Source organism: Cannabis sativa, chromosome 3 (genome assembly GCF_029168945.1).
Source record: "Cannabis sativa cultivar Pink pepper isolate KNU-18-1 chromosome 3, ASM2916894v1, whole genome shotgun sequence".
NCBI lineage: Eukaryota > Viridiplantae > Streptophyta > Magnoliopsida > Rosales > Cannabaceae > Cannabis > Cannabis sativa.
In genome coordinates this window covers 21,973,450-21,987,488 of record NC_083603.1, presented here as the reverse complement: position 1 = coordinate 21,987,488, position 14,039 = coordinate 21,973,450, and the positions used below count along the sequence as shown (strand labels likewise).

Sequence of the window (14,039 nt, the reverse complement as noted above, 5' to 3'; positions counted from 1 at the left end):
ACTAAATTTCACAACTAATTTAACATAGGGCAATTTACATTAATGTATACATTATATAATTTTATTACAATATATGTGCATAATAATTTATTTTCATATAATCATACATTTTATCTATTATGAAGAAAATTATTTTCAATTTATTATACAATATATAAATGGTAAGTATTTGATTATTTGATTTATTGTCACTCATTATTATAGTTATTGAATGATGATATATAATAATTATATATTTTTATATAATTTTAAATAATTTTAAAAATCAACCATTATTACAAATATAAAAAGTTTGTATTTAGATTTAATCACTATTTAATTCTTCCCTATAAAACTATTATCCAAATACAATATACTCAAATTTTAAACATTTATGTTTATAAAAAGTATAATAAGAAGATTAGTTTTTTTTTTTTATTATTTACAAGTGTTTTCTTTTGATTTGTATTTTTTTTATTATTATTTTTGTTATAAATGTATGTAAATTTTTTTGTTTATATTTTGTTGATATATTATCACATTTTTATTTATTGTAAAATATATGATTCTCAATATTGATTTTTTCATAAATAATTTTGTGTCCATTAGGTAAATTATATACATATATACTTATCTACAATTTATATTTTATTTTTTCTAATTAAATAATGTTTGAAGTTTATAAAGTTATGTTTGTTTATTTATTTTTTGATGTAAGAATTATTTTTTAATAGATAAATTCGTTCACTAACTTATTAGAAAATAATCAACATATTGAAACAATAGAAAAAAAAATATTTATTTTAGTATAGTATAAATATTAGCTATGTCTATTTTTATGTTTACAATTATAATAAACATACCAATAATATAAATTTTTTTGTATTTATAATGTGTTTATTTTATTTTCTATTAATTAAACATGTTAATTTAATAAACAAAATAATAATATTCACATAGGTTTATTATATCACTCTATGTGTGTCATGTTTATTTTTTAATAATTTTTTAGAAAATAAATAATATACATAAAAAAATTATTTATTTATTTTTTGTTTTTTGTGTTAGTTTAGTTTTTCTAATTAAATAATATTTGGAGTTTATAAAGTTATGTTTGTTTGTTTATTTATTTTTTGATGTAAGAATTGTATTTTGATAGAAAATTCGTTAACTAACTCATTAGAAAATAATAAATATATGGAAACAATAGAAAGAAAATATATTTATTTTAGTATAGTATAAATTGGCTATGTCTATTTTTATATTAACAATTATAATAAACATACTAATAATATAAAATACTTTGTATATATATGTTTATTTTGTTTTCTATTTATTAAACAAACTAATTTAATAAACAAAATAATAATATTCACATATGTTTATTATATCACTCTATGTGTGTCATGTTTATTTTTAGTAATTTTAAACATTGATTTATATTTATATACATTAATATCTATAATTTTTATATTGTATTTTATTGAAAAAAAACTTATTAAATTATAATAATGCATACTAACATAGATAATAAACATTTATTCTCTAATAAAATAAATATTTAATTTGTTTATTTTTATAAAATTATTTATTATTTATTTAATTAATTTTACGAATTATTTATTTTGAATTTTAATAAACATATTTTATTATTAATAATTTTTAAAATATTAATATAATAAACATAAAGATAATATATTATAAAATAATATTACAAATATTAATTACATTAATCTATTTATGGTAATTAGTTTAATCATTAATGATTTATATTATTTAATAATTAAAATGTATGGTTTTATGTAATAAGTTTTCAAAATGTATATATTTTTCAAATAATTTTTTTTTGCACATTTTTTTGTAATTATTTTATTTTTGTTGTACATTTATGAAAAAAACCCTTTAACATATATAGCTTTTAGAAAAATTTACATTTGGAGCCTTTATTTTGATTTAATTTCCTTATTTGTCGTGATCTACTATTTTAGGTAAGTTTACCGTTTTTTATTACCGTATTATATTTAATTATCATTTATTGAGCCACGCGTTTCACAGGTGACGTCAGACCATGTGTTGTCACTTCTTATCCATCAGCCCACGTCTTGCACCTCACGCGCGTCAGGGGTATCACGTTTTTTGATATTCATGATAACTGCTCCCTATTTTGTAGACTTGTAAGTATATTGTCTAGTTAGAGGGAGGGAGCGGTTTATAGGGTTTTTTAGTGGGTTTCATTTTTTCAAGTTGAGAAGACGTTTCTAGTGTGGGTATTTTTTAGAGAGAGTTTTGAAATTCAAAATTTCTCTCTATTTAGTGTGACAGTTTCACATAGGGTTATTCATTTGAAACTTTTCTAGTGTGGGAATTCAAGAAAATCGGGTTTTAGTGACACACATTGAGTAACTCTAAAAGTGTATAGTGACACTTCAACGCGCGTCACTAATGAGGCTGACTGGAAAGGCAGTTTATAGTGACACTCCACATGTGTCACTGAAACCTTTTCCACTCATTTTCTGCGCGTCACTATAGGCATATAGTGTCAGGTTTTGTCAGACTAAAAAAGGTAACAGCCACACACATGGAGTGTCACTATATCCTATTTTTCTTTTTTTTTTTCCTTTTTTTATTAATATTTTTAGAGATATAGTGACACACCAAAAGTGCCACTATATTAAATATTTTTTTAAAAAATATAATAATTAATTATTTTAATTCAAATTTTATATATTATAAATAATAATTTATAATAATTATATACAAATACAATTAAATATAACAATAATAATTTTAATTGAATAAATGTAAATTTATAAATTGGACTATTATAATAATTCACATCAACAAAACTAATAAATATTACATATTAATTCATTATACCAATAAATCCATAACTATAAAATTATATAATAATTATTGGTCTATTAAAATAAAAAATAACTAACATGAGTAAGTTTGAATAACCGATAACCTCTCACTTGCACATTGGTCTATTAAAACAAAAAACAACTAACGTCGGTAAGTTTGAATAACCGATAACATCTCACTTGCCCAATGCTCTTTCACTTCATCAATTTCTTCTTATGTATACTTTGCATCACTTAACTACAAAATTTAAAGATAAATAATATATTAAGTAAAGTTATCATCATATGCATTCTTAATAATAATAATAATAATAATGTATGACATATTTATATAGTTTGTATGTTATGTACCTCGGCCAAAAAGTATTTCCGGTTCGAAGCTTGAAATGCCAATGTGACCGTGTCTCTAATATCAGGTCGATTACTCAAGTGTGAGTTTTTAGTATCCATGAAACGTAACCAATAAGAGTCGGGCACCAATAATATAAACATCCAATGCTCACTATATAATCCAAAAAAAAAAAAATACAAAAGTTAAATTCAACTTAAATTCCATTGACTATACCAAATATTATAGCTTTAGTCAATCCCATTGAAAAACAAATGTTCCTTGACCTTACTTAAATTCAACTTTTTTACATTTCCACACTTAACACATGGACAAAAAGTACCATTTGGGTTAACCATATTTTCCATACAAAATCTTATGAAGAATTCGACCCCATTTCTATACTCCTCAGATAACCTATTTGTTGACATCTATTTTTTATCCATATTTTTCTTCCTACATCATCCGTATGAAATTATAAAAAAAAAAATGAAGCACATATAATTTCATTGACAATACGATCAAATCAAACAAGCAAACATTTATCAATACTAACAAATAAAATTCTAAAAAAGATTGAACAACATTTCCCCTATAATATTAACCTAACCATATGTTATAGAAAACAAATAATTAAACTAATTCAACAAACATACAATAAGTTTTCATCCTTATACCACCGCAACACAATCAAATTTTCGCAGAACCTACTTCACTAAGACACACAAGTTAGAAACCTTCCGTTATCACCGCAACACATAATTAATATCAAAACTTACTTCACTATGGATGCATATTTAGGATATTCAAACTCTTCTAACATTAGTATAATATTAATTAACAAACAAAATTAATATGCACACGTACCTCTTCTAATTTAAAATGACCACGCTAACTTTACAACGATCCTTGCTAGTAACTAAAACACTTATAGTAACATTAAAAAAAAAAAAAAAACTATTAAAATAAGTAGTGAAAATGACAATCATCATGATCAAGCTAATAATAAAAAAAAAAATCTAGTGTTCTTTGCTTATTACTTCTCTTTCTTATGTTTGAGATTTGAAAATGTCACAATAAAGTTACTATTTACGAATAGAGTAATGATTTAAGAGAGCATAGAGTTTGAATAGGTATTAGTTTACAAACATATAATTTTTTGAATTTTGTAATTGGGATTTTTGACCCTTTTGCTTTTTCCTTTTTTTTTTTTAAAAAAAAAATAAAACAAATGCATAACCTACTAGTACTTATATTTGTCTCCCTATTCTTAACCGTATTACTTCCCAAATAAATATTTACAAATTACAAACCCACATAAATCAGATGGTAATTACATAAATGCAATGTGAGCAACACTTGATTTCTTAGAATTTTCTTCATCATTTCATTATATATAGTATCTAGCTATACATACAAATTCTACCAACTTTGAAGGCCCAAACATTCAAATTCCATTAGGGCAATCATAATTAAGAAAATATTTAATTTATCCTTTTCGCCTCTGAGATCTTCTTAACCTCATGTTCTCATTTGTATTAATAATGAGTACCTTCTTCTCTTTTATGATATGAAAATTTAATAATTTTATTACTCTTTTAGAATATTCTTAATGAGTACTTTCTCCTCTTTTATGATATGAAAATCAATAATATGTGTTTTTTTTTTTTCTATAAAATTAGTTGTATTATTATTCTAAAAAAAATGTTAGTTTTCAATTATTGTTGTAAAACTAAAATTATAACCTACATTATTTGTTTCTTTTATTTTAAAAGATTTTTATCATATGCTGAAAAATGTTTTAGTCTTTTAGTGTATACCCAAATTTTGAAATTTAAATTTGTTCATTCATTTTGCTCTGTAAAATTTTTACATGAAATGAAAATTTTGAAAGATGAAAAGACTTTGATTTTTACCATTTTCTCACCTTTACAGTGCCAAAATACACTTGCTCTTGATTTCCCATATGGACTACTAGTACTATGAACTAATAATCCATACATGTCAAAATTTTAAAAAAGGGTATACCAAATTTTAATTAATTTTTTAGTGGTTCAATTTTTTTGAGCTTGTACTCAACAAATTTTATTCTCAAATAATCTGAAATGAACAAAAAAAAAAAAATTAAAAAAAAAAATTTATTACCTGCGCCTGAGATGGAGGAGCACGGGTCTGCTGCGCCTGAGATGGAGGATCACAGTTTGGTGCGCCTGAGATGGAGGAGCACAGAGGACTGGTGCGCAGAGGGATCGAAAGGAGGCAGTTCAATGAATATGAAGAAATTAAAAAACCTAAATAATTTATAAAACAAATTAAACAAAAATTAAAGAAAAAATAAAAATAAAATACCTTACATAATACTTTCGATCAGCTAGCAGCTCCTTTGTGGGCAATTAAAAAAAATATAAATATATATATAAGAGGTATAGCGCAGAGAGAAGAAGAAATGGCCGTTTGTGTGTATTTGGTCTGTGTGTGGTATGTGGGCACGATGAAAGCAGTATAATTAGGGCTGATATATTAATTTTTTTTTTAAAAAAAATAAAAGGGTGTATAGTGACACGCCACGCGTGTGGCTAAAACTATTTGCCAACACATTATGCGTGTCGCTAAAGCCACATGATTAACACTTGGCTTTAGCGACACGCATAACGCGTTGGCAAATAGTTTTGGCCACACGCGTGGCGTGTCACTATAGGCCATGTTTTTTTATTTTTATAAAATTATGAATTTTGGATTTTAGTATTTAGTGACACTCCATATTTTTAGTGACACACATTTCGGGTGGTAAACACCGAATATTTAGAGTCTCATAGTGTGTGTCACTAAAACTTACTCCTAATTTTTTAGTGACCCACATTTTTATGCGTGTCACTATATAGTGTCACTAAAAACCTAATTTCTAGTAGTGGTTCTTCCCTTTCTCCATCTGGTTCATTGAAGCTTCTTCTTGACAAGTTGAAAATGAAGAAAACGATTTCTGAAGATGACAATGAAGATCTTTCTGGTGGTTCTGAGGGCTCTGGTGATGTTTCTGTTAAGGAAGTGAAGAGGAAGCAATATAATCGTGGAAACAAGAAGGTTACTGACGATCGGCCTTTGAAAAAATTGAAACAAGTTGTTGAATATGATGAGAATTTCTACGACAGTGAAGTTGAGAACAATGAATCGATGAAGGTATGTGTTCTTATTTTTGTTTATTTTTCAGTTTTTTATTTATTTATTATGTGATTTTTTGGATTAGATATTCTATATAACTTTTCTATTATCAATTTAGGTTTTGTTGTTATTTTTAAATTTTTTATTGATTTTTACTTTTCATTTTGGTAGTTGTTTCTTGTTTTATGAGTAGGGTGACATATATATATCTATATTTTGTTTTCATTTTAGGTTTGTTGTTTGAGATTCTTTTGTTTCCTTTTCATATACTTTGTTGATGCTCTTTCATCTTTAATTTTTAGGCATCTTCATTTGTTAATTTGATGTTGCATATCTATGTGTGGATTTTCTTTTCTTTTTTCGTTTTTTAAGTTTCATCTTAGTGTTAATAGTGTTGTTTGGGTTCGTATATTTAAGTTTTAGTTAGTTTTTTTTTTTTTTTGTATTTTTAGTTTTTTTATTTTTGAAGTTTTTTAGGTGTTTATTATGTTTATATATTTTTTTTTGGTATATGATTTAGTTTATTTGGTTTGTTATTATGTTATTGTATACTTTACTATTCGTACAATTTTTTAATTCACACTTACAAATCAAGCACAATACATACAAATGATTGGCATAGTTGTTGGGGACATTGGTTCCGTCGTGTTTGTTTTTGTTTATTTTTTTAATTACATTTATCTTAACAAATCAAGCACAATTTACACAAATGATTGCCGTTATTGTTAGGTGGTTAATATTTTTGTATATGATTTAGTTTACTTTTTTAATATTAATGTATTTTTGTATACTTTACTATTTTCACGAGTAAACAGTAATGTTCTGTTTTTTTCATTATTGTTGGTATGTTAACTGTTTTGTTTACATAGTTTTCTTTGTTATTTAATACAATACGACTTTTGTATATCAAAGCCGCTAAATATTAATAATAAAAGATGGTTGAATAAAAATGTTACACATTTAGTACTTTAACACATTTTTTACTCTCTTACTGCCATAACTTAAGTTGGAATTCTAATAAAATTGAGAACACTCATACATATTAATAAGTTTACCGTGATCTATTTTTACGTTAGGTTGTTTTTTATTTTTTTTTTATTTTTTTATTTTGAAGTCTTTTTAGGTGTTTATTATGTTTTATATTTTTTGTTGTATATGATTTAGTTTATTTTTTGATGTCATTGTTTTGTATCTTTTATTCATGCTATATAGCCTTGTCCATTTATCATATCCAACTTCATTGGCTAAGAAATCTCTTATTCTTAAGTCAATGTTGTCCAAATCTTGCATGCATTTCTCAAATTCTTCTATAGTGTAAGCTTTCGAAGCTCCATCAAATGCATGTTTGAGCTCATCTTCTCCTTTTTTGAATTTCATTTTTAGATTTTTGAGCAAGTGATAGCAACATACCCCGTGCATTAGGAGTGGAAAGTTTGACTTTGTTGCTTTGTATATACTCTCATGCCTATTCGAAATTATGCATTGTCCTTCTCTTTCTCCATATGTTTCTTTTATTTTTTGCATGAACCAATTCCAAGAGTTGTCATTTTCAGAATCCACTATTGCGAATGCAAGTGGAAATATATGCCGATTTGCATTTTGTGCATTTGCAGTCAATAGAGTACCTCCATATTGGTTTGTCAAGAATGTACCATCTGTGACTATTATTGGGGTGCAATGTTGCCAACCTTTGATTGAAGCTCCTATAGCGAAGTATAGATACTTGAATTTACCATCTTCATCAGTTTCAAGATCTTCGATTGCTCCTGTTACATAAGTAACTTTTTAGTTTATTATATTATTGAATATTTTTGTATACTATTTTGAATATATTTTGATGGTTTATGTTAAATTATTAATTTTTTTTCTATATTAGTATACTATTAAGTTTTTTGATTTACGATATGCAAGAGTATAAATAGAATACCTGGATTGGATATTTGCATCAGGTATAATATTGATGGTATTTCGCCATACGATTCTTGTGGGCAGCGTCTAGCATCCACCATAGCTTTTTCTCTTGTTGTCCATGCTTTTTGGTAGGATATTGAGACACTATAGTCATCTGTAATGTCTTCTACAATTTCATTTGGAGTGTAGTTTCTTTTTGGGTTGACAAATTTGTTTTTTATCACATGCCCAACTAGGTTGCTTGTGGCTTGAGGATGGTTTCCGGAGGTGATATCTAACGAGCATGTATGGTCATATTTTATCTTCCTAACTTTGAACATTTCTGTTTTTCCATGTTTTGAAGCTAGGAAACTCCACTTGCAATTTTCATCAACACAAACGATTTTATAGTCAAGAGTTGATGATCTCTTCACCTTGAATGGCTGGTTTTGTCTAATTGAGTATAGGCTGATTGCATTCTTCAGTGTTTCCTTGTTTGAAAAGACTTGGCCAACATGTATTCTGTCAATTTGAGGATTTGTAATTACTTGGTTTATCTCTGAACTTGTTTGCAGTGCTTGTTGTGCATGCTCATAAGCATAATCTGCTACCAATTGTGCATATTCTGTTCTTGTTGGTAACTGTTCAGTACACTGCATACTTGTTTCTCCAATTTCTAAATAATTGTTGCTGGCAAGACATTTAGGTAATGTTGATGATTCAAATGTGTTTACCATCAAAGGGTATCTTGTTTCGTCATCATTTTTCTTCCTTATTTGATGGTAGAACTTGCAGCCATTGTCATCTTTGATGGTTATAGGTGGTATCCCTTCTTTAATTTAAAATTTCACTGTAATTCCATACTTGTTTCTGTCTATTGATAAGCTTTAATAGATCTCCTGTGCAAGAACATTATACGAACATTTTATTGGGATTAGTATACCTGCCACTTCATAATCATTGTATGTTGTTCTGTCTACCCATGTTCCATTGTAGAAAAAGATGATTGTCATGGGGTCCATTGGTTCCTGTGTGTTATCATATACATATTAGTTTATTTATTATTTTTTTTAATGAAATTTTAAGTATTTGTGCAAAATAATGTAGATATTTTTTGCACAGTAATTATGTTTTTCTTCGGAAAAAAAAATCGATGAATTGCATTTAGCATAAACATGAAGAAATTGCACTGTGTATAGGAAAATTTATGATCATGTTATTTGTAATGATATTTTTTAACAATGTAATATTACAACAAAGTTTTGGATTACCTTTTTCTGTTCGATGATTATTTCTGGTTGCGCGAAGAACAGAGCACGGTCAACAAATTTTTCTGCAGGTAACGATTTTTCTCCATTGTTTTATTTTTTGGCCAGTAACATCTCTGCAATCTGTATTGTATTGAGGATCGTTTTCTGTTGTTGAGAAACAGCTTCGATTCTTCTTTTTCGATTGAAATTCTGAAGATTGTTGCCGAAGCTTTTTTCTTCGTCAATGGTGTTTTCTGTTTTCAGGATCTAATAAGACTTGTCTCTGTTTTTTACTTACAGTAACACAGAATCGAAATTGTAGACAGATTCGAAATCGTTTTTTGATTTCGATTTGTTGATTATTGGATTTCAGGTTGTATTCGAAGGTTTTTTTGGTCGTTAATGGTTTTTTTTTTTTTTTTTTTTTTTTTTTTGTAAAAATGATTCAAATTGATATGAAAACTTAGCAAATCGTGAATTTATATGTTCTTGTATGTGCGTTTGTATTTCACGCACTGTTTGTAAGATTCATATTCCGTTTTTTGTTAATTAGTTGGCGCATATGGTCGATCGTGTTTTTTTTTTGTTTCCGTTATTATTTTTTTTTTCAGTTCAGGTAGGAGAAGCCTACGTGTCACGGTATTAGGTGTACATTTTTTTAATTAAGGTTATTACTGTTAATTGATTATATTATAGGTATAATACTAAAAATTTCCCTAGCTTTTAATGCACCATAAATATCAACTATTAATCTCTTATATTTCTTTTTAAAACATTCAACTTTTTAAAAACTTATTTTTGACTATAATATAACATTTTAAATTGATATTTTTTTTTTCTATTTCTTTGCTCACCGATGATTTAGCTAAATTATTGGTAATTATTTCTTGTAGAAATAAAAGAAAAAAATCATGTGTAGTTATACTATTATAGATTAATTAAATCAATATTATAGACTTCTTAAATTACTTATTTTCACAGTATAATTATTATTATTTTTTATCAATTCTTTCTTAGTAAAATAATTAAATTTCTCAACTAATTTATTACATAATGTCACCACTAATTAGAATCATTATTGTATTAGAGAAACTAGGAAATTAAGCCGCGTTTCGTGCAGTGTTGCTTAATTTTTATAATTTTTATGTATTTATATTAAGTAGTATAATTTAAAATATAACATTTTAGTGTGAATATTGTAAACAAATTAATAGTGTTGAAATTAAAAATATAATTTGCAATTTTAAAATATATAGAAAAGTGAAGATTTTGTGATAAATATTATTGCCATAATTACTAAAAAAAATTATTTTATGATTATTTTTTCGTATTCTTTATTTCATAAATTTATATTCTAATAAATAATTATAAATGTTTTTACTAAATAAGTAAAATATTATAAATCATGACCCTTTGTTATTTTCTAATTATTTTTAAATTTAAATAAAATATTTTTTTAATTCCTATTCTCTCAGCTTAATTTTCTTATTGTTTCATTTAATTATTATAATATATTATAATTAATTACTATAAAAAATTAATTATATATATATATTCATTAATTTTATCATAATTAGGGTGTATTATATCATTATTTATGCTTTATTGTTGTACATAATTTTTTTAGTAAGTATATCAAACATCACTTAAAAAAAAGAATAAAAAATATGTAAAAGAAAAAAGAATCCTAGAATAATAGGATGCTGCATTTAAAAAAAATAATAAATAATTGGATGGTGTCTCATATTTTTTGGCTTATAAATATATAGATATATTAGATAAATATATAAATTAATATAAGAATACTTTGTTAGAATAATTTATATATTTTTTGTACATATGTTTTCGGACAAAAATTAGTGTAAGAATACTTTATTTATATTTTAGAAGTATACCAATCTTATAGTTCTTAATCCATGTGAGATTTTTACATATAATAATAATAATAATAATAATAATAATAATAATAATAATAATAATAATAATAATAATAAATCTTAGAAGTCATATTTCTCAACATTTACAAATATCACTAAAAGCATAAAAAATATAAAAAAAAAATGAGAAAACAAAGAAAAAGAGAGGAAACTCATATAAGATGTCATCTCATTCTCTTATTTTTCTTTATTAGATGAAAAATAAAAACTTATTAGGTAAGATATTAATCAATCACTCATAAAAAAATATTGTTTTTTAGATAAAGAAAAGTAATGTACAAAGAATATTTGTATATATGGTTTGGTTTTCAAACAAAATAGGAAAATGTGTTAGAAAATAGGAAAAATGTGAAGAAAAATTATAAAAAGACACATAGACACTTCTTGTGCTTTCCTTTATATATATATATTAGGGAACTAAACCGCGCTTCGCGCGGATTTGGCCCTAGTTTTGTATTCTTTTTTTACTAATTTAATTGTATTATAAAAATATAATATTTTGATGTGGGTATTATAAATAAAGGAAAAAAAAATATTGAAATTAGAAATGTTATTAACTATTGTGAAAATTATATTAAGTTTGCAAAATTATAAAAATTTAAAAAAAAAATATTGGATGTCTTTACAATAAAATAAATTAAAAATAAAAGTTTATTAAACGGAGCGTGTAAACAAAAGTTGAATGCCTTCTCACAAATATAAATATAGGATAAGAGTTGTAAAAGGGACCACACGCAACATTTCTGCTTTTGAAAACTTAAAATAAGAATTATACAAAAATGTTAGTGTTTGAATTTTTTTTAATATAAATATGTACATAAAAAGATTATGTCGAACAAATTATGATGATAGGAATTGTGTACCTTAAATTGTAATTTTGAAAGGGAGCTCATGATTCATGAACTACTTTTTTCCACGATGAATTTTTTTTTGTGTTACTGTTTTTCCTGTTGATTAAGCAAATAGATAATTAAAATGATAAGTAGAGTATGAAGTTGAGTTTGTCTTTGTAATAAAAATAAAAGTGTGAAATTGTGATACCTTTCTTTTGCGGGATGATGAGAAGTACTTTGAAATACTTCTTTATACACGATATTTTTTATGAATGTTGGGTCTTCCACCTCATTATCAGCATTTATTGTTAATCCTTCTCTTGTAGTGACTCGAGACACTGTGACATATAATTGGCCATGAGTGAATACATGCTTAGGAAGATATAATCTGACATGTTTGAGCGATTGTCCTTGACTTTTATTTATAGTCATGGCAAAGCATGGTGCCAACATGAGTTGTCTTCTATTAAGCTTAAAATGGCCACTTCGATTCATTCGAGGACATGATTATTCTTGGAATTGTACATTTTGACCAATGTTTGTTCTTGAGATGATATCACCTCTAATTGACCATTTACCAAGACGAGTGACAATCAGTCTTGTGTCATTGCATAAACCTTTTGTTTGATTTAGATTTCTGAGGAGCATTACTGGAGCACCTTCCTTTAGGTTTATGTAATGATTTGAGATGCCATTAAATTTCAAACTATGCAAAAACTCAGTTGGATACAAAAGATCCTCTTCATTTGTGTTTATGCTTGCTTTGCATATACTGTCTGAGCTTAAATAAGTCCTCCCTTCTCCTAGTATCATATTCATAATCATCTCATTCAACTCATGGACCACTTCATTTTTTGAAGTTAGTATTGCTCTTTCTTTCAAATAGGTTGGGTCATTATAATTATGCAATAATGAAGGGTAGATAGCTTCGCAACAGAATTCATGGGATCATCAGATGGGTATTTATGGATATCAGATGGAATTTTAATAAGTTCTTTATCAATGTCATCATATAATGAACCATCCCCAATCTGCAACAACCATTTGTCGAAAGAGGCTATTTTAGCAACCTCATATTCATCGACACTTCCATTATAGAGCCTCATATTTTGGTGCAGCTCATATATTTTAAAAAATGGCCATAGGTAGGATAAATTAAGAGATGCGTCAACAATATATGCTCTTGTATCCTTTGGCACAACTAGCAATATTTGCCAAAAATCTCCTCCGCATATTATTGTAAGTCCTCCAAAAGGTTTGGTAGTGCTATTCTCATACCTTATTCTTAGAATATCTCTTAAGGTCTTATCTAAAGCTTCAAAGTAGTACTTATTTGCCATGGGTGCTTCATCCTAAATGATCAATGAAGTCTTCATCAAGAGTTCAGATAGTAGGGTGCCATGTCGAATTTCACAAGTTGACTCAGCTGAAACCTCCAAGGGAATATGAAACCTTGAATGAGCGGTCCTGCCATTAGGCAATAACAAAGATGCTATGCCTGAAGTTGCAACTGGCAAGACTATTTTCGATTCTGATATGAGTTTTGCAATAAGTGTATTCCATAGAAATATTTTGCCTATACCACCATGTCCACTGATGAAAAATAATTGACCTTCTTCATTCTCTACAGATTGTAGTATTGCTTCATAAGCTGATTTTTGGGAAGGATTTAGAACAACAAATGATTTGTCATGGAGGATTTTTAATTTCTCTCTATCATAAGCCAACTCTTCATTTACCAATCTATTACCTGATTCTCTCATCAAAGACGAATTAGGCAAGGGCATTCCTTCTAAGTC

The 14,039-nt window shown here is 26.2% G+C and overlaps 1 protein-coding gene and 1 long non-coding RNA gene across 5 annotated transcripts; both read right to left on the bottom strand.

Annotated features, from left to right (window-relative positions):
- Positions 1 to 2,810: 2,810 nt before the first annotated feature.
- Positions 2,811 to 5,661, bottom strand: LOC133035676 (uncharacterized). 4 transcript variants are annotated; one of them, XR_009686808.1, is made up of 5 exons: positions 5,521 to 5,661; positions 5,317 to 5,404; positions 4,039 to 4,090; positions 3,195 to 3,345; positions 2,811 to 3,081 (listed from the first exon to the last, which is right to left on the bottom strand). It is a non-coding gene; the product is annotated as an uncharacterized LOC133035676 (long non-coding RNA). The 4 variants fall into 4 exon arrangements; XR_009686807.1 differs by having other exon boundaries at positions 4,039 to 4,098; positions 5,521 to 5,660; XR_009686806.1 differs by having other exon boundaries at positions 5,526 to 5,620.
- Positions 5,662 to 13,118: 7,457 nt separating this feature from the next.
- LOC133035978 (uncharacterized) lies at positions 13,119 to 13,580 on the bottom strand. The gene has a single exon (XM_061112439.1). It carries the CDS (start codon positions 13,578 to 13,580, stop codon positions 13,119 to 13,121), a length of 462 nt encoding a protein of 153 aa, XP_060968422.1.
- Between the last annotated feature and the right edge of the window lie 459 nt (positions 13,581 to 14,039).